We start from the raw sequence: 21,425 nt of genomic DNA on the forward strand, positions 1-21,425 counted from the left end.
TCTGAAGGTAAAATTCCCATTCTTGCCTGATATAGGATTTCAGTTGCTCAGCAGTTTGGGGGCATATTATTAATTTCATAATTTACCAAATGTTTTCAAATGGGTGGACAGGGCTGGATTTCAAGACAGTTTAGCACCCAGACTCTTCATCCTTGTCCCTTGCATACAGAGATTTCGCAGGATTCTCAGACTCTTTTAATGATTTTATGTACTGCAGATGAGATCCCAAAACCCTTTGCAATTTCACGTTGAGAAACGTTATTCTTAAATGGTTGCACTACTTTCCTGTGCAGTCATTCACAGAGTGGTGAATACCTCCCCATCTTTGTTTCTGACAGACCCATCCTTTCTGGAATGATCTTTTAACACCCAATCATGTTACTGACCTGTTGCCAGTTACCCTAATTAGTAGTGTGATATTCCACCAGGTTTAGTTTTAGCATCACACAACTTTTCCAGTTTTTTGTTGCCCCTGTCCCAGCTTTTTTAAATGTGTTGTTGGCATCAAATTCAAAGCTGGCATATATATTTTTCAAAACCTGTAACGAGGACCCACATGGGAGACGTGGTGTTCGGCGTGTGTCATCACCGGCCTTCTAGCCACGCCGCTCCTCCTCCCACGGCACTGTCATGTCTTGTTATTGCACACACCATTAGGTTGCCTATATTAGTTCCTGTGTTTCTGGGCATCTTTGTGAGGTATTGTTCTATGTCTGGTGTTGTACAAGAAGCCTTGCACGCTTGTTGTTGCGCTTGTGCGCTTGATTTTCTGAAGAATTAATAGACAGAGATGTTAACCGCCTCCCTGCGTTTGACTCCTTCAAAAGTTCCACACACACCCTTGTGACAAAAACAATAACATTTCTCAGTTTCAACATTTGATATGTTGTCTTTGTACTATTTTCTAATGAATATAGGGATAAATAATTATTGCCTTCTGTTTTTCATTACATTTTACAGTGTCCCAACTTTTTTGGAACCAGTGTTGTAGTATTGTGTGTTATGGTTGAACTTAAGGTTTAGATTTGGTTAGTATTAATTGTGTGTGTTAGAGTTGGAGTTAAGGTTTAGATTTAGGGCTAGTATTAGTATATGTTATGATTGTAGTTAAGGTTTAGTATTCGTTTTGAGCGTTATACATGAAGTATTAGGCTTAGGGTTCGTTTTATAGTCATTGCTTAGGGTTAATATTGAGTGTTAGAGATGAAGTTTAGGGTGGGTTTATAGTCAGGGGTTATGGTTAATATTGAGCGTTATAGATGAAGTTTAGGGTGGGTTTATAGTCAGGGGTTATGGTTAATATTGAGTGTTAGAGATTAAGTTTAGGGTGCGTTTATAGTCAGGGGTTAGGGTTAATATTGAGTGTTAGAGATGAAGTTTAGGGTGGGTTTATAGTCAGGGGTTATGGTTAATATTGAGCGTTATAGATGAAGTTTAGGGTGGGTTTATAGTCAGGGGTTATGGTTAATATTGAGCGTTATAGATGAAGTTTAGGGTGGGTTTATAGTCATGGCTTAGGGTTAATATTGAGTGTTAGAGATGAAGTTTAGGGTGGGTTTATAGTCAGGGGTTATGGTTAATATTGAGCGTTATAGATGAAGTTTAGGGTGGGTTTATAGTCAGGGCTTAGGGTTAAAATTGAGTGTTAGAGAAGAAGTTTAGGGTGGGTTTATAGTCAGGGGTTATGGTTAATATTGAGCGTTATAGATGAAGTTTAGGGTGGGTTTATAGTCAGGGCTTAGGGTTAATATTGAGTGTTAGAGATGAAGTTTAGGGTGGGTTTATAGTCAGGGGTTATGGTTAATATTGAGCGTTACAGATGAAGTTTAGGGTGGGTTTATAGTCAGGGCTTGGGGTTAATATTGAGGGTTAAAAATGAAGTTTAGGATAGATTTATAGTCAGGGGTAAGGGTTAGTTAAGTAAACTATAATTTTACATTTTAAAAGTACAGTAACACAAGTGTGTGTTAGATGTTTTTACGTGTATAGTATATAGTAAGAAATGTAGGTGGTACATGTGTAGTAAAACACGTGTGTGTTTGTTGGATGGTACCTGTGGTGATGGTGGTGGGTTTGACATTTGGTCTTTGAGGATCTCCATAGCTTCATCATGAGGGTCCGGCTTCTTTAAAAACATCTTCCCATCCCCTCTGCTTCACATACAGAAATACAAAAACACAGTAACATCACAGCCCTGCTCAGAGACTGCCATCACAGACTGACACCATCAAATTAAACAGGCCTTCATATTTAACAGACTGAGACCTTCAGATTTAACAGATTTAGATCTTCAGATTAAACAGACTGAGACCTTCAGATTAAACAGACACAGAAATGCTTAAACAGACTGAGACATTCAGATTAAACATCTCCAGACCATCAGTTTGAACCTACTGAAACATTTACATTAAACAGCCTCTGTTAAGTATTAGTGCGTGTGTTAAGTACCTGTGTGTGTTAAGTACCTGTGTGTGTGTTAAGTACTGGTGTGTGTGTTAAGTACTGGTGTGTGTGTTAAGTACTGGTGTGTGTGTTAAGTGCGTGTACCTGTGTGTGTTAAGTACCTGTGTGTGTTAAGTACTGGTGTGTGTGTTAAGTACCTGTGTGTGTTAAGTACAGGTGTGTGTGTTAAGTACCTGTGTGTGTTAAGTACTGGTGTGTGTGTTAAGTACCTGTGTGTGTTAAGTGCGTGTACCTGTGTGTGTGTGCAGGCTGGCTGGGTGCAGGGTGAGAGGGGGGCTGATACTGCTTTATGATGTCCTTAATGTTGTGGGAAGGGTTTGAAACATTGGACTGGACCACTTCTTCTGGAGGGGGGGGCCTGGACTGCACCATGTCACCAGGTGGGGGGGCCCGCAGAAGACCTGAGATAAAAAAACAAAACATTTTAGTAACCTGGTGGGGACTGCAAGTAAGGTATGAGGAAAATGGCAATTTCTGGCTTAGGGGTTAGGTTTAGGGTACAAGTTATAATTGGGGTTTGGTATAGTATTAGGTTTAGGGGTTAGGTTTAGTATAGATGTTAGAACTGTGGTTTAGTATTATGTTTAGGGGTCAGGCATAGTGTTAGAAGTGTAAGGGGAAAGTTTTATTAGGGACATTTTAATTTTGATAGGCAATAACACATTCCCACGAGAAGAATGGTTCCTAAAATATATTTGTGTGTGTGTGTTTGTCCTACTGGTTTTCCTGGGAGAGAGTCTGTTCTGGGCTTGGGATTGGCTGGTCTGGTAGGGACTCTCTGGAACATTTCCTGTCTGTAAGGAGAGATGGAGAAAGATGAGGGAAAACAGTGATGCATTCTGGGGCATCATCAAATATTATCCAACCATGATCTGTCTATCAAATTCTCATTATAATATTATCCTCTCAGGTTATGCCTGAATAAACTCATTATACAGGTGCTGGTCATATAATTTGAATATCATCAAAAAGTTGATTTATTTCAGTAATTCCATTCAAAAAGTGAAACTTGTATATTATATTCATTCATTATTTCAAATGTTTATTTATTTTAATTGTGATGATTATAACTGACAACTAATGAAAATCCCAAATTAAGTATCTCAGAAAATTAGAATATTACTTAAGACCAATAAAAAAAAAATATTTTTAGAAATGTTGGCCAACTGAAAAGTATGAGCATGAAAAGTATGAGCATGTACAGCACTCAGTACTTAATTGGGGCTCCTTTTGCCTGAATTACTGCAGCAATGCGGCGTGGCATGGAGTCGATCAGTCTGTGGCACTGCTCAGGTCTTATGAGAGCCCAGGTTGCTCTGATAGCGGCCTTCAGCTCTTCTTCATTGTTGGGTCTGGTGTATCGCATCTTCCTCTTCACAATACCCCATAGATTTTCTATAGGGTTAAGGTCAGGCGAGTTTGCTGGCCAATTAAGAACAGGGATACCATGGTCCTTAAACCAGGTACTGGTAGCTTTGGGACTGTGTGCAGGTGCCAAGTCCTGTTGGAAAATGAAATCTGCATCTCCATAAAGTTGGTCAGCAGCAGGAAGCATGAATTGCTCTAAAACTTCCTGGTAGATGGCTGAGTTGACCTTGGACCTCAGAAAACACAGTGGACCAACACCAGCAGATGACATGGCACCCCAAACCATCACTGACTGTGGACATTTTACGCTGGATGGATGGATTCTGTGTCTCTCCTCTCTTCCTCCAGACTGTGGGACTTTGATTTCCAAAGGAAATGCAAAATTTACTTTAATCAGAGAACATAACTTTGGACCACTCAGCAGCAGTCCAGTCCTTTTTGTCTTTAGCCCAGACAAGACGCTTCTGATGCTGTGTCTTGTTCAAGAGTGGCTTGACATGCTACAGCTGAAACCCATGTCTTGCATACGTCTGTGCGTGGTGGTTCTTGAAGCACTGACTCCAGCTGCAGTCCACTCTTTGTGAATCTCCCCCACATTTTTGAATGGGTTTTGTTTCACAATCCTCTCCAGGGTGCGGTTATCCCTATTGCTTGTTTACTTTTTTCTATCACATCTTTTCCTTCCCTTCGCCTCTCTATTAATGTGCTTGGACACAGAGCTCTGGGAACTGCCAGCCTCTTTAGCTATGACCTTTTGTGTCTTGCCCTCCTTGTGCAAGCTGTCAATGGTCAAGCTGTCAAGTCAGCAGTCTTCCCCATGATTGTGTAGCCTACAGAACTAGACTGAGAGACCATTTAAAGGCCTTTGCAGGTGTTTTGGGTTAATTAGGTGATTAGAGTGTGGCACCAGGCGTCTTCAATATTGAACCTTTTCACAATATTCACATTTTCTGAGATACTGAATTTGGGGTTTTCATTAGTTGTCAGTTATAATCATCAAAATTAAAAGAAATAAACACTTGAAATATATCAGTCTGTGTGGAATGAATGTATATATTATACAAGTTTCACTTTTTGATTGGAATTGCTGAAATAAATCAACTTTTTGATTATCCCCTTATGTTCTCTCTAAATGTTCTCATAATAATATTATCCTCATGTTCTGCCTGAACCTCCTCATTAGAATATTATCCCCTTATGTTCTCTCTAAACGTTCTCATTAGATTATCCCCTTATGTTCTCTTTAAACGTTCTCATAATAATATAATCCTCCTGTTCTGCCTGAACCTCCTCATTAGAATAGTATCCTTATGTTCTCTCTGAACATACTCATTAAATTTACACCGATCAGCCATAACATTATTAGCTGCCTAATATTGTGTAGGTCCCCTTTTGCCACCAAAACAGCCTTGACCTGTCGAGACTCCACTAGACCTCTAAAGGTCTGCTGTGGTATCCCTGTAAATCCTGTATGTTGATAGGTGGGGCCTCCATGGATCGGGCCAGTTTGTCCAGCACATCCCACAGATGCTCGATTGGATTAAGATCTGGGGAATTTGGAGGCCATGTCAGCACTTTGAACTTGTTGTTGTGTCCCTCAAACCCTTTCCGAAAAATGTTTGCTTTGTGGAAGGGAGCTTTATCTTGCTGAAAGAGGCCAATGCCATCAGGGAATACCGTTTCCATGAAAGGGTGCACATGGTCTGCAACAATGCTTAGGTAGATGGTACGTGTCAAAGTAACATCCACATGAATGACAGGACCCAAGGTTTCCCAGCAGAACATTGCCTAAACCATCACAATGCCCTCGCCGGCTTGCCTTCTTCCCTTATTGCATCCTGGTGCCATGTGTTCTCCAGGTAAGTGATGCATACGCACCTGGCCATCCACGTGATGTAAAAGAAAACATGATTCATCAGACCCGGCCACATTCTTCCATTGGTCTGTGGTCCAGTTGTGATGCTCACGTGCCCATTGTAGGTGCTTTCGGCAGTGGACAGGGGTCAGCATGGGCACCCTGACTTGTCTGTGGCTACACAGCCCCACACACAACAAACTGCGATGCACTGTGTGTTCTGACACCTTTCTATCAGTACCAGTATTAACATTTTCAGCAATTTTTGCAACAGTAGCTCATCTGTTGGATCGGACCACACAGGCCAGCCTTCACTCCCCACATGCATCAGTGAGCCTTGGCCGCCCATGACCCTGTCACCGGTTCCCTGCTTTTCCTTCCTTGGACCAGGTTTGATAGGTACTGACCCCTACAGACCAGGAACACCCCACAAGGGCTGCAGTTTTGGAGATGCTCTGACCCAGTCGTCTAGACGTCACATTTGTCTCTTGTCAAAGTCACTCAGATCCTTATTCTTGCCCGTTTTTCCTGTTTCTAACACATCAACTTTGAGGACAGAATGTTCACTTGCTGCCTAATTTATCCCACCCACTGACAGGTGCCATGATAACGAGATTATCAATGTTATTCACTTCACCTGTCAGTGGTCATAATGTTTTGGCTGATCTGTGTATATCCCTGTACGTTCTGCTGGAACTTCCTCATTATTATATAACCTGTCATGTTTTGTTTGAACTTCCTCATTATTATATTATCACCTCATGTTCTGCATGAACCTCCTCATTAAATCATCCTCTAATGTTGTCTGAACGTCCTCAATACAATATTATCTTCTTATTTTCTGTCTGAATTTCCTCCTTACAACAGTGCAAGCGGATGAAGATGAGATGAGAACAGTATCCATCATGTTCTGCCTCATTGTAATACACTGCTCAAAAACATTAAGAGAACACTTAAATCACACATCGGGTCTCGAAATATATAAAAGATCAAAATCTTTACTGTACATTGTGTAATTTGTTAAAAACAAAATGACATAACAACAATCAATCAAAACCAAAATCACCAACCGATTGAGGGCTGGATTCAAATGCACACCGAAAATCTAAGTAAACATTTGAAATCACAGGCTATTCCAACTTCTGTGAATTTCCTCACGGAAACTCATAATGTGACTCAGTAGTGTGTGTGGCCCCCACATGCCTGTATGCACTCCCGATAACGTCTGGGCGTGTTCCTGATGAGACGGTGGATGGTGTCCTGGGGCATCTCCTCCCAGACATGGATAGTCTGTGGGGCTACTTGGCGGTGTTGGATGCACCGATACATAACATCCCAGAGGTTCTTAATTGGATTCAGGTCTGGGGAACGTGAGGACCAGTCAATGGCATCAATGGCTTCATTATCCAGGAACAGGCTACACACTCTGGCCACGTAAGGCCGGGCATTGTCCTACACCAGGATGAACCCAGGGCCCTTTGCACCAGCGTAAGGCCTTACAATGGGTCTGAGGATTTTATCCCAGTACCTAACAGCAGTCAGGGTACCGTTGGCTAGTGTGTGCAGGTCTGTGCGAACCTCCAAGGATATGCCTCCCCAGACAATCACTGACCCATCGCCAAACCAGTCATGCTGGATGATGTTGAACGCAGCATAATGTTCACCATGGTGTCTCCTGACTCTTTAACGTCTGTCATATGTGCTCAGTGTGAACCTGCCAATTCTGGTGTTCTGTGGTGTTTCTGCGAAAGCCAATCGAGCTGCACGGTTCTGAGCTGTGAGCACAGGTCCCACTAGAGGACGTTGGGCCCTCATGCCACCCTCATGGAGTCTGTTTCTGACTGTTCAGGTACCACCTCACCTCATCTGAATCAGAAAGGGTTTTATTGCCAAGTGGGTTTCACAACAAACAAGGAATTTGTTCTGGCATTTGGTGTAAAAATGTATACAAGGAATATGGGAAATAAAAACAAATATGAACAGTGGACTGAGCATAAGAATAGTAGACTGTTAAATTACAAAAGAATAACTGAAAAGTATATGTAAAATGCAAGATTTTACACCCCTGACATTTTTGTAAATATTTGATTATATCTGTTCATGTGACAACACTGAAGAAATGACACTTTGCCACAATGTAAAGTAGTGAATGTACAGCTTGTATAACAGTGTAAATTTGCTGTCCCCTCAAAATGACACAACTCACAGCCATTAATGTCTAAACCGCTGGCAACAAAAGTGAGTACATGTTCAAATTGCCCAATTAGCAAAAATGTGAGAGGTGTACTCACTTTTGTGAGATATTGTATGTGTGGATAGGTAATAGATTTATCCAGTTGAGGGCTGTGTGTGTATCTGGGGAGCGGGCAATAGTCAATTTGGTTCCGGAGGCATGTTCATGAGGCAAAAAAACTGTTTCTTGTCGTGAGAGGTTCTGGTCCTGATAGACCTCATTCTTCTGCGAGAGGAGAGAAGGCTGTGATCCACCTGCATGTGGACTCGGGCACTTAGTTGGGATAGCTTATCTTAGGTGTTGAATGAGGTACTGAAGTCCACTAACAGGATTCTGGCGTAGGTTCCAGGCGAGTCCAGATGCTGGAGGATGAAGTGAAAAGCCATGTTGACCATGTCATCCACAGACCTGTTGGATCTGTAGGCTTTTTTTGGCACAGGAACAATTATGGAATTTTTGAAGCAGGTGGGGACCACTGACTGGCGTAGCAATAGGTTAAAAATATCAGTGAAGGCATAGGCCAGTTGGTCAGCACAGACTTTGAGAACACAGCCTGAGATGTTGTCTGGTCCAGGAGCCTTGCGGTTGTTAATCCTTTTTAGGGCTTTACAGACATCTGACTTGGTCATTTGGAAAGGGCACCCGTCCTGGTCCATTTGAGTATCCATACCAGGGATGATGTTCTCAAAGCGAGCATAGAAAGAGTTCAGTTCCTCTGGGAGAACACAGCTGTTAAAATGAATGATGTAAACTCCCGGCGTAGATAGTAAGGGCGACATTTAATCGTAAGATGTTCCAGATCAGGAGAGCATCCAAAAGAGAAGTCTACATCCAAACACCAAAGGTTGTTTCCCATGAAGCAGACACACTGCTTTTACCGGACTCTGCTGTTCGATCCTGCCGATGAATGGAAAGCTCTTTCGGAAAACAATTGCCGCATCTGAAATTGAGGGTTTCAGTGAAAACCAGTACGTTACAGTTCTTAATATCCCGCTGGAAAGCTAGCCTGCTCCTGAGTTGGTCCAGCTTGCTGTCTAGTGACTGGACGTTCACTAAGAGAATACTAGGGAGAGGAAAGCTAACCTGCTGCTGAGTTGGTCCAGCTTGCTGTCTAGTGACTGGACGTTCACTAAGAGAATACTAGGGAGAGGAAAGCTAACCTGCTGCTGAGTTGGTCCAGCTTGCTGTCTAGTGACTGGACGTTCACTAAGAGAATACTAGGGAGAGGAAAGCTAGCCTGCTGCTGAGTTGGTCCAGCTTGCTGTCTAGTGACTGGACGTTCACTAAGAGAATACTTGGGAGAGGACCACGGTTTCCCCACAGACGCAGTCGGACCAGAACTCCACTCCGCTTTCCATGCTTTCTCCGTGGGCGTAGTTTTCCAGGTGCTGGCTCAGGTGAGCACAACAAAGGGCATCCCGGGGAGTTAGCTGAACTTGATGTTCTGGACGAAAAAGACGATTCCAGTGCAGTTCTGATGTCCAATAGTGATTGTCTGTCATAGGTCAATAATACGGTTGCAAATGTAGCAAAATGACACAACAACAGTAACAACAATAAAACAATGAATCCGCAAAGTTGGATGGGAGCACAAAAAACTGCAAACATCCTCAATGGCGCAATCTTGAAACGTCAGGATATAATTAAGAATGACTCTTAAACCGTTCATGCTACAAGCACTAAACCAACTTTATTTCACACGTTTAGGCTATCCCCAGTATGAGGTTATATTGCCCTTCACTCACTCCAACACATCGTCTGTCTGAGTCGACAACTCCGCCCACTTTTTCAGATTTAGCACATGACCTTCGGGAAGGTCTGTGCACGGTACTGCTGATCAGCATAATTAGCCTTAATGAACTATTAGGCTGTATCTTTTTAACTGTTTGAGCTACAGAAAAAAAAACAAGTTTTGTTTTTAATAATAAGCTAATTGTGTAGTGCAACTTGTATGAGTTTATATATTTTGGCTAAAAGACAGATAGATAGATCTGTAGACTATTTGAAAGGATGATTGCTTATACTGTATCCTCATCCTTCAATAATAATGAAAATAATCATTATAATATTACACTCCCATATTATGCTTCAACTTCCTCATTATTAAATTATGTCTTCATGTTCTGCCTGAACTACCTCATTACAATATTATTCACAAATGTTCTGTTTGAACTTCATCATAATAATAATATTGTAGCGACCTTGGTAGGGCCGCTACTCGCCCCTCCAAATGGGATTTCCTTATTTGGAGCAGTGGGTAATGTGCCGCCTGGGGAGCCGAAGGTCGCGGGTTCGAGACACTGCCCTGCCAGACGCTACAATATTCTCTTGTGTTCTGTCTTAACTTATTTATATGCTTGGGAAACTGATACGGAAACCAAGTCATGTTCACAGGATGACATACTGTATAAACTGCCTTGATATTCAAAGACCTTTAAACATGTTTAATTCCTTTATGAATGTAAATGTAATATACTTGTGTGTGTGTACTTACATAACTCTGGTTGTGTGGGGGTGGTTGTGTTGGAAGAGCCTGAGGGGCGGGACCAGCTGGGGGGAAAGAGGAAAACATCTGCTGTTGGAAAGCCATGGCCTGCATGGTCATCTGCTGAGCCTGAAAGACAGTAGCACGTCAGACCGGTATAGTTTGACCAGGAAGATGGTTTGTTACAGTAAAGTATTGACCAGGATGACCAGGATGATGGTTTGTTACAGTATTGACTGACCAGGATGATGGTTTGTTACGGTATAGTATTTACCAGGATGATGGTTTGTTACAGTATTGACTGACCAGGATGATGGTTTGTTACAGTATAGTATTGAGCAGGATGATAGTTTGTTATGGTATAGTATTGACCAGGATGATGGTTTGTTACGGTATAGTATTGACCAGGATGATGGTTTGTTACAGTATAGTATTGACCAGGATGATGGTTTATTACAGTATAGTATTGACCAGGATCATGGTTTGTTACCTTATAGTATTGACTGACCAGGATGATGGTTTGTTACAGTATAGTATTGACCAGGATGATGGCTTGTTACGATATAGTATTGATCAGGATGATGATTTGTTACAGTATAGTATTGACCATGATGATGGTTTGTTACAGTATAGTATTGACCAGGATGATGCTTTTTTACCGTATATTATTGACTGACCAGGATGACGGTTTGTTACGGTATCTTATTGACTGACCAAGATGATGGTTTGTTACGGTACAGTATTGACTGACCAGGGTGATGGTTTGTAACAGTATCTTATTGACTGACCAGGATGATGGCCTGCTGGTTAATGAGGGCTTGTTGCTGCTGGGCCATCACTGTCTGCTCTGGAGAACCTTGAAACAGACAGACATGCAGGCAGGCAGATAAATGGACAGGCAGGCAGACAGGCAGGCAGGCAGACAGAGAGTTTGGATACAATTAGAATGAACATTCCTCTTCAAAGGGATACATACACTGGGTATGATTTAGGACTACTGGTATGGGTGTGGTTAGAGTTAGAGAACTGGGTAGTTAACTTAAAATGTTCTTGTAAGTAGAGGAGTAGACATGTAGCTAGAAGACATGTAAGTTGAGGAGTAGACATGTAGCTAGAAGACACATGTAAGTAGAGGAGTAGACATGTAGCTAGAAGACACATGTAAGTAGAGGAATAGACATGTAGCTAGAAGACACATGTAAGTAGAGGAGTAGACATGTAGCTAGAAGACACATGTAAGTAGAGGAATAGACATGTAGCTAGAAGACACATGTAAGTAGAGGAGTAGACATGTAGCTAGAAGACACATGTAAGTAGAGGAATAGACATGTAGCTAGAAGACACATGTAAGTAGAGGAATAGACATGTAGCTAGAAGACACATGTAAGTAGAGGAGTAGACGTGTAGCTAGAAGACACATGTAAGTAGAGGAGTAGACATGTAGCTACTGGAGTAGCTGCATTTTGAACAAACTTTGCTGTCACACAAAATACCACCCCACTGCATGACTGGACACAAGCACACTGTGGCCCACCCATACCTGGCATCACACCTGGCATCAGAGGTAAAGATGGCATGGAGGGCAGGAGTGGCATGGAGGTCAGAGGAGGCAGGGCTGGCGTGGGTGCAGCAGTGTGGTAGGCGAGGCTGGCAGCAGGAGGTGAGGAGTCCTGCTGGGTGTGGTAGGGGAGGCTGGCGGCAGGAGTTGAGGAGTCCTGCTGGGTGTGGTAGGGGAGGCGAGCAGCAGGCGGCGAGGAGTCCTGCTGGGTGTGGTAGGGGAGGCTGGCAGCAGGAGGCGAGGAGTCTTTCTGGGTGTGGTAGGGGAGGCGTGCAGCAGGCGGCGAGGAGTCCTGCTGGGTGTGGGAGGGGAGGCGAGCAGTAGGAGCTGAGGAGTCCTTCTGGGCATTGTAGGGGTGTTGGAGGGGGGGAGAGCCGGAAGGCTGGTACTGGTGGTGGTGTTCGGGGGGGTGGTGGTGTTGGGGGGGGTGGTGGTGAGAGGGTACAGTTGGTATAGGTGGCATCATTCCTCCCATCACTGGAAGGACTGGTACAGCTGGCAGACAGACAGGGTCAGACAGACAGGTCAGAGAGACAGGGTCAGACCGGCGGGGTCAGACAGACAAGTCAGAGAGACAGGGTAAGACAGGCAGGGTCAGACAGACAGGTCAGAGAGACGGGGTCAGTCAGACAGCCAGGGTGAGACAGACAAGTCAGACACAGAGGGTAAGACCGAATGCAAGGATGTTGTAGGAAAATATTGCTGCAGCAATTAGGAAATGAAAAGTCAGTGCATGCCCTCATTAGATATTTCCCATCATAATCTAAGGATTAAGTTTTTTACCACCCGTTACAAGGTCAGACCTTGTGGTGTAGAAGTTGATAATTTTATACCTGTATGGATTAACGCCACCACTGAGTCTAACCCAAGTTCCATAAACTAGTTTGGATAATGTGAATACTCCATAACATTTGTAATCACAGAGGGCTTGGACTGATGCATTTCAAGGAGCAAAGTATGCCTAAAATGGATGATCTTTGTATGCATGACACAAATCCAGATGTTCTGGTACTCTCCGAAACATGATTGCAGTCATTGGTCAATGATGTGGACATTGCCATAGAAGGCTGTACTGTTTTAGATGTGATATGATGAAGACCGGTAGCCATCTATGTTAAATCCAAACTTTCAGTTACCCAAGCACTAAATGCTTTTGTACCTCAGAATTTTTAGCTTTTAATAATTGATGTACAGTACCGTTCAAAAGTTTGACGTCACATCCGAAACAGATGCCCAAGCCACCTCAGCTGACCCCTCTCGATGTGGAGGAGCAGCAGCTCTACTCTGAGCTCCTCCCGGGTGACCGAGTTTCTCACCCTAAGGGATCTCTAAGGGATCGCCCAGCCACCCTGCGGAGAAAGCTCATTTCGGCCGCCTGTATCCGGGATCTTGTCCTTTCGGTCATGACCCAAAGCTCATGACCATAGGTGAGAGTAGGAAAGTAGATTGACCAGTAAATCGAGAGCTTCGCCTTGCGGCTCAGCTCTTTCTTCCCCACAACAGACCGATACATCGACCGCATAATTGCAGAAGCTGCACCGATCCGTCTGTCAATCTCCCATACCATCCTTCCCTAACTCTTGAACAAGACCCCTAGATACTTAAACTCCTCCACTTGAGGCAGGCACTCTCCACCAACCTGAAGTGGGCAAGCCACCCTTTTCCAACTGAGGACCATGGCCTCGGATTTGGAGGCACTGATTCTCATTCCCACCGCTTCACACTCGGCTGCAAACCGTCCCAGTGCATGCTGAAGGTCCTGGTTTGAAGGGGCCAACACGACAACCTCATCCCCAAACCTGACACCCTCCGGCCCCTGGCTGCGCCTAGATATTCTTTCCATTAAAATTACAAACAGAACCGGCGACAAAGGGCAGCCCTGCCGGAGTCCAACATGCACTGGGAAGAAGTCTGACTTACTGCCGGCAATGCGGACCAAGCTCCTGCTTCGGTCGTACAGGGACCTGACAGCCTTAGCAAAGGACCCAGGACCCCATATTCCCGAAGAACTCTCCACAGGATGCCGAGAGGGACACAGTCGAATGCCTTCTCCAAATCCACAAAACACATGTGGATTGGTTGGGCAAACTCCCATGAACCCTCCAACACCCTGTAGAGGGTATAGAGCTGGTCCAGTGTTCCACGGCCGGGACGAAAACCACACTGTTCCTCCTGAATCCGAGGTTCTACTATCGGCCGTATTCTCCTCTCCAGAACCCTGGCATAGACTTTTCCAGAGAAGTGTGATCCCCCTATAGTTGGAACACACCCTCCGGTCCCCCTTCTTAAAAAGAGGGACCACCACCCCGGTCTGCCATCCCAGAGGCACTGTCCCCGACCGCAGGCGTGTCAACCAAGACAGCCCCACAACATCCAGAGATTTGAGGTACTCAGGGCGGATCTCATCCACCCCCGGTGCCTTGCCACCGAGGAGTTTCTTGACCACCTCTGTGACTTCAGCCCGGGTGATGGATGAGTCCACCTCTGAGCCCTCATCCTCTGCTTCAATGGAAGACGTGATGGCGGGATTGAGGAGATCCTCGAAGTACTCCTTCCACCGCCCAACGACATCCCCAGTTGAGGTCAACAGCTGCCCACCTCTACTGTAAACAGCGTTGGTAGGGCACTGTTTCCCTCTCCTGAGGCGCCGGACGGTTTGCCAGAATCTCTTCGAGGCCAGCCGATAGTCCTTCTCCATGGCCTCACCGAACTCCTCCCAGGCCCGAGTTTTTGCCTCCACAACCACCCGGGCTGCAGTCCGCTTGGCCTGTCGGTACCTGTCAGCTGCCTCAGGAGTCCCACAAGCCAACCAGGCCTGATAGGACTCCTTCTTCAGCTTGACGGCATCCCTTACTTCCGGTGTCCACCACCGGGTTCGGGGATTGCCGCCTCGACAGGCACCGGAGACCTTACGGCCACAGCTCGGAGCGGCTGCTTCGACAATGGCGGTGGAGAACATGGTCCACTCGGACTCAATATCTCCAGCCTCCCTCTGGAGTTAAAGATCTCTCTGACAGGAGACTCGGCCAGACGTTCCCAGCAGACCCTTACAGTACGCTTGGGCCTGCCGAGTCTGTCCAGCTTCCTCCCCCGCCATCAGATCCAACTCACCACCAGGTGGTGATCAGTTGACAGCTCCGCCCCTCTCTTCACCCGAGTGTCCAAGACATTCGGCCGCAGGTCAGATGAAACGACAACAAAGTCGATCATCGACCTGCGGCCTAGGATGTCCTGGTGCCACGTGCTCTGATGGACACCCTTATGCTTGAACATGGTGTTCGTTATGGACAAACTGTGACTAGCACAGAAGTCCAATAACTGAACACCGCTCGGGTTCAGATCAGGGGGGCCTAAGGCACACCTGTGCAATAATCATGCTGTCTAATCAGCATCTTGATATGCCACACTTGTGAGGTGGATGGATTAGCTCGGCAAAGAAGAAGTGCTCACTAACACAGATTTAGACAGATTTGTGAACAATATTTGAGAGAAATAGGCCTTTTGGGTACATAGAGAAAGTCTTAGATATTTGTGTTCAGCTCATGATAAATGGGGGCAAAAACAAAAGTGTTTTGTTAAAAATGTTGTTCAGTGTACAGTGGGGAGAACAAATATTTGATACACTGCCGATTTTGCAGGTTTTCCTACTTACAAAGCATGTAGAGGTCTGTAATTTGTATCATAGGTACACTTCAACTGTGAGTGACGGAATAATTTTTTTTTTCCAGAAAACCACATGGTATGATTTTTAAGTAATTAATTTGCATTTTATTGCATGACATAAGTATTTGATCACCTACCAACCAGTAAGAATTCCGGCTCTCACAGACCTGTTAGTTTTTCTTTAAGAAGCCCTCCTGTTCTCCACTCATTACCTGTATTAACTGCACCTGTTTGAACTCGTTACCTGTATATAAAGTCCACACACTCAAACAGACTCCAACCTCTCCACAGTGGCCAAGACCAGAGAGCTGGGTAAGGACATCAGGGATAAAATTGTAGACCTGCACAAGGCTGGGATAGGCTACAGGACAATAGGCAAGCACCTTGGTGAGAAGGCAACAACTGTTGGCACAATTATTAGAAAATGGTAGAAGTTCAAGATGACGGTCAATCTCCCTCGGTCTGGGGATCCATGCAAGATCTCACCTCATGGGGCATCACTGATCATGAGGAAGGTGAGGGATCAGACCAGAACTACACGGCAGGACCTGGTCAATGACCTGAACAGAGCTGGGACCACAGTCTCAAAGAAAACCATTAGAAACACACTACGCCCTCATGGATTAAAATCCTGCAGTGCACACAAGGTCCCCCTGCTCAAGCCAGAGCATGTCCAGGCCCATCTGAAGTTTGCCAATGACCATCTGGATGATCCAGAGGAGGAACGACCCGAAACACACAGCCAGGGCAACTAAGGAGTGGCTCCGTAAGAAGCATCTCAAGTTCCTGGAGTGGCCTAGCCAGTCTCCAGACCTGAACTAAATAGAAAATCTTTGGAGGGAGCTGAAAGTCGGTATTGCCCAGCGACAGCCCCAAAACCTGAAGGATCTGGAGAAGGTCTATAGGGAGGAGTGGGCCAAAATCCCTGCTGCAGTGTGTGCAAACCTGGTCAAGAACTAAAGGAAACGTATGATCTCTGTAATTGCAAACAAAAGTTTCTGTACCAAATATTAAGTTCTGCTTTTCTGATGTACCAAATACTTATGTCATGCAGTAAAATGCTAATTAATTACTTAGATTCCGTCACTCACAGTTGAAAAGTACCTATGATAAAAATGTCTTCAACATACTTTGTAAGTAGGAAAACTTGCAAAATCGGCAGTGTATCAAATACTTGTTCTCCCCACTGTATTTAAGTTGCCGTTTGCCTTCCTAAGTGTGGATAATTTTTTGTGCGTCATGCCTTTCAGTTCATGGTTGCTTTCCCTTTTGTTTTGTGGTATTTTGAAACCAATAAAGAAATGCCTATTTTCTACTGCTCTGTGCCTCAGGTCCTACCATCCAACAAGCAAAGGTCAAACAAATCTACAAGTGCTCTTACAACATGTCTTCCCCTATCTTTTACTATTTTAAGATAATAAACATTTACAATTCAAATGTCTAGCTGTCTCAAATGTCTCATATCAGTCAATCAAACTATACATTACATTCTGATCATGCCTCTCACTCCTCCCAATTTATTCAAACTGAGTTAAATTGACTATTCTTAAAAAAATCCCAATTCCTTTTTGGCCCTATAACTAACAAAAGTAATAGTCACAACCAGCGCTTGACATTAACTTTTTTACTCACCAGCCACTGTGGCTAGTGGTTTTCCAAAGTTACTAGCCACTCAACATTTTCACCAGCCACCATTTTGTTGTTGAGGAATTACATTTTATTTGATAAAATTTGATGTGCTACATCTTAGCCTGTCTTGTTCACTGGTTCAGTCACTATTAGGCAAAGGTGGTACCCCACTCTACTGGACACCCCTCTGTGAAATACTTTATATAATGTGGCTACACACTTGAAAAAGACAACTATTATAGTGTTATATCTGCCCTGTTGTCCATGTCCACTTGAGCAGCTAATGCACGCTCCAATGTCCTCCCTAATATCAACCAAAATATGCAAGCAATATATATATACTTAACCTAATCTACAACTATTAACATGTCATTTAAAAAGGAATATGAAATCACCCATCAGCTTTATAATTAATTACTATTTTTGTTATGCTATGTTCTCGTTAATATAGACTGTATTTATTACAGCTTTGTCAAGTTATTTTTCCCACATCTTTGCCTTTGCGCCACATCGTTAATCTCTCTCGACTTTCTTCGGCTGTACTGGCCTCTGCTGCTGTCGCTGATCCAGCGTCTTCACGTTCATATATTTACGTATATTCACGTTCATATATTAAATAAGTTATTTATGTTTTTTACTCTATATATAGCATTTATAGTACATACCCTAATCTGATGGTCTTTTTACCTGTCATCTTTGTTTGTCTTGCGATCTGTCTTTAAAAACAAATCTGTAATTTTACGCTACTAGAAGCCACCAGAAAAGTAAAATAAATGCGGATTAGATGTAGTTTGAGGTTATTAAGTTTTAATGGAATATTTTGACATGCTTGGGTGTGAAAGAAAACTAGGATCCACCTGCGTGGTCCTGTATTCAAGGTTGCCAGATTTCATTGACCATAAACTGTATTTTGCCGCTGTATCCAGAAAACAAATCGACTCGCCCAATCCCATTAAAAATAGCCCAATTGTGTAGGAAAGACTGTTGCCTATGAGCTTTGAATGCAGGAAAAACCATGTGTATAGATATATAGAATTCCACACCAAAGTGGCTAGTAAGTGGGACTGCGTTACACGCTAAAGCCAAATTCTACCTGCATTTGGCGGGTGGGCGGATGCCAATGTCTAATAATAACACCTGCCGGTCGGGGAGAGACATTAGCTGTGCAGGCACTCTAAACAGCAAATACCAACCAGTCAGAAACACAGAAGATGCACTGCAGAGCACACTGAGAAAGAAATGTGCGGAGTAGGGCTTGCTGTTAAGGAGAGGAAGAGGACAGACTAAGAAAATGAACCCAGAACAGAAAAAGTGGGGGAGAAAAAGTGGAAGAGATACAGACTGGAAGAGAAAAAGTGGAAGAGAAAAAGTGGAAGAGATAAACTGGAACAGAAAATGTGGAAGAGATACAAACTGGAAGAGAAAAAGTGGAAGAGAAAAAGTGGAAGAGATACAGACTGGAAGAGAAAAAGTGGAAGAGATAAACTAGAAGAAAAAAAGTGGAAGAGATACAGACTGGAAGAGAAAAAGTGGAAGAGAATAAAAAGTGGAAGAGATACAGACTGGAAGAGAAAAAGTGGAAGAGAACAAAAAGTGGAAGAGATACAGACTGGAAGAGAAAAAGTGGAAGAGATACAGACTGGAAGAGAAAAAGTGGAAGAGATACAGACTGGAAGAGAAAAAGTAGAAGAGAGAAACTGACCTCCGGGCTGTAGTCCTGCGGGGTACGGTCGACTGGGGGGGGCCTGGCCCCTGTCCCTCTCTCCTCCTCCTACCCCTCGTCCTCCTATTCCTCCTCCTACCCCTCGTCCTCCTATTCCTCCTCCTACTCCTCGTCCTCCTATTCCTCCTCCTACTCCTCTTTCTCCTATTCCTCCGGCTCCTTTCATTCGTGCCGTCATAATGGCTGCGTTGTCTAGATCCTGAGGGAGAGGAAGAGAGAGAGAACAGAGGTCAAATAACCAGATGGATGGAGAGAGATGGACAGAGAGTGAGAGAGAGAGAGAGAGAGAGAAGGAATGAGAGAGAGGCAGAGAGATAATGAGAGAGAGAAGGAATGAGAGAGAGAATGAGTGAGAGAATATGAGAGAGAGAGAGAGAGAATATGAGAGAGAGAGAGAGAGAATATGAGAGAGAGAGAGAGAGAATATGAGAGAGAGAGAGAGAGAATATGAGAGAGAGAGAGAGGAACAGAGGAGCTTTTGGCTCAGTCAGACCCCCTCTGAGGTGGCATGGGAACTTTATCCTCCCTGGGCACTACCTTATGCACACACACACACACACACACACACACATACACACATACACAGACACACACATACACAGACACACCCACACACACATACACAGACACACACACACACACATACACAGACACACACACACACAGACACACAAAAACACACACAGACACACACACACACACACACACACACACATACACAGACACACACACACACACACACAGACACACACACACACACATACACAGACACACACACAGACACACACACATATACACACACACAGACACAGACACAGACACACACACACACACACACACACACAATAAGGGCTACACAAAAAACAGAAACATTTTGCTCCCAAACAGCAGATAAATGAAGGCATATATTATTATTATATTACTACAACAGTAGTTCAGATGTCTGATGTAGTTAGATCGCTGCCTTGCTTCAGGGTGGGAGTGACTGAATCCAGCAACCCTCCAGTAATGTCAATAAAGTAGCTCAGTAACATAATCACCCTGCAGTAGTCTGCTCCATTCATGCTGTACACACACACACACAGTATCAGATGACCCCCCTATTGCAGTGATTCTGAATGAATAGAACCGGTTGATGCGGGAAAAGTGTGTGTTTGTGTGGGTGTGTGTTTGTGTGTGTGTTTATGTGAGTGTGTGTGGGCGTTTGTGTGTGGGTGCATGTGTTGTGTGTGTGTGTCTGTGTGTGTGAGTCTCACCGTGTTGCCCTCAGATAACACAGGGTCAAAGAGGCTGTCGAGGTAGCGGTCCATCCCTCTCTGAGTCTGACTGTCACTGAACGCATCTGACTCCACTGGAGAACACACCATGACAACACACACTATCACCATGTCAACATTTTGTTACAATCATCATGACACACAACAACTAGGGCTGAACATTCAGTTAAATGTACCGGGCCAGAACCACTAAAAGCTACTGGCCAGGTATCTGACATGCATACTCCATGGGAAGCCCTAAACGTGCAGCTCAGACAACACACTGACAGGTACCGTGACTGCAGTACCCATCCGAGTCAGGGAGGCTGCAGGCGGGGCCACCGGAACTGACAGGGAGGCTGGGTAAAAGCTCCTCATCACTGTCAAAACCACTGCCAAACAGAGTGCTGTGCACACACACACACAAACAAACACACACACACAGGATGAGTGACAATCCCTGAGACCTGAGGGGTTGATATAACAGAGGATGATTTCCCTGAGACCTGAGGGGTTGATATAACAGAGGATGATTTCCCTGAGACCTGAGGGGTTGATATAACAGGATGATTTCCCTGAGACCTGAGGGGTTGATATAACAGGATGATTTCCCTGAGACCTGAGAGGTTGACATAACAGAGGATGATTTCCCTGAGACCTGAGGGGTTGATATAACAGAGGATGATTTCCCTGAGACCTGAGGGGTTGATATAACAGGATGATTTCCCTGAGACCTGAGGGGTTGACATAACAGAGGATGATTTCCCTGAGACCTGAGGGGTTGACATAACAGAGGATGATTTCCCTGAGACCTGAGTGGTTGACATAACAGAGGATGATTTCCCAGCTTCTTCCCCCAGGCCTTAAGACTCTTGAACTCTTTAACGCCCCTCACACCCATACTCAATAAAATGGGGATTACATTTGGACCAGTTACACCAATTCACCTAGCCACCTTACACCTACTCACCTAAACACCCAACACTTACTCACCTAGACACCCAACACTTACTCACCTAGACACCCAACACTTACTCACCTAGACACCCAACACTTACTCACCTAGACACCCAACACTTACTCACCTAAACACCCAACACTTACTCACCTAGACACCCAACACTTACTCACCTAGACACCCAACACTTACTCGCCTAGACACCCAACACTTACTCACCTAAACACCCCACAC

The 21,425-nt window shown here is 44.3% G+C and overlaps 1 protein-coding gene across 1 annotated transcript in view; it reads right to left on the reverse strand.

The window, feature by feature from the left end:
• Positions 1-21,425, reverse strand: part of myo15aa (myosin XVAa) — a 144,575-nt gene that overhangs the window by 39,485 nt on the left and 83,665 nt on the right. The window contains exons 33-42 of the mRNA XM_034295162.1: positions 20,528-20,640; positions 20,234-20,328; positions 19,099-19,176; positions 18,392-18,428; positions 11,945-12,457; positions 11,193-11,260; positions 10,414-10,533; positions 3,182-3,257; positions 2,696-2,864; positions 2,054-2,153 (exon numbers count right to left, since the gene is read on the reverse strand). Of these exons, the coding sequence (XP_034151053.1) occupies positions 2,054-2,153; positions 2,696-2,864; positions 3,182-3,257; positions 10,414-10,533; positions 11,193-11,260; positions 11,945-12,457; positions 18,392-18,428; positions 19,099-19,176; positions 20,234-20,328; positions 20,528-20,640 (1,369 nt within the window). The remainder of the gene's footprint in view (positions 1-2,053; positions 2,154-2,695; positions 2,865-3,181; positions 3,258-10,413; positions 10,534-11,192; positions 11,261-11,944; positions 12,458-18,391; positions 18,429-19,098; positions 19,177-20,233; positions 20,329-20,527; positions 20,641-21,425) is intronic.

Source organism: Esox lucius, chromosome 11 (genome assembly GCF_011004845.1).
Source record: "Esox lucius isolate fEsoLuc1 chromosome 11, fEsoLuc1.pri, whole genome shotgun sequence".
NCBI lineage: Eukaryota > Metazoa > Chordata > Actinopteri > Esociformes > Esocidae > Esox > Esox lucius.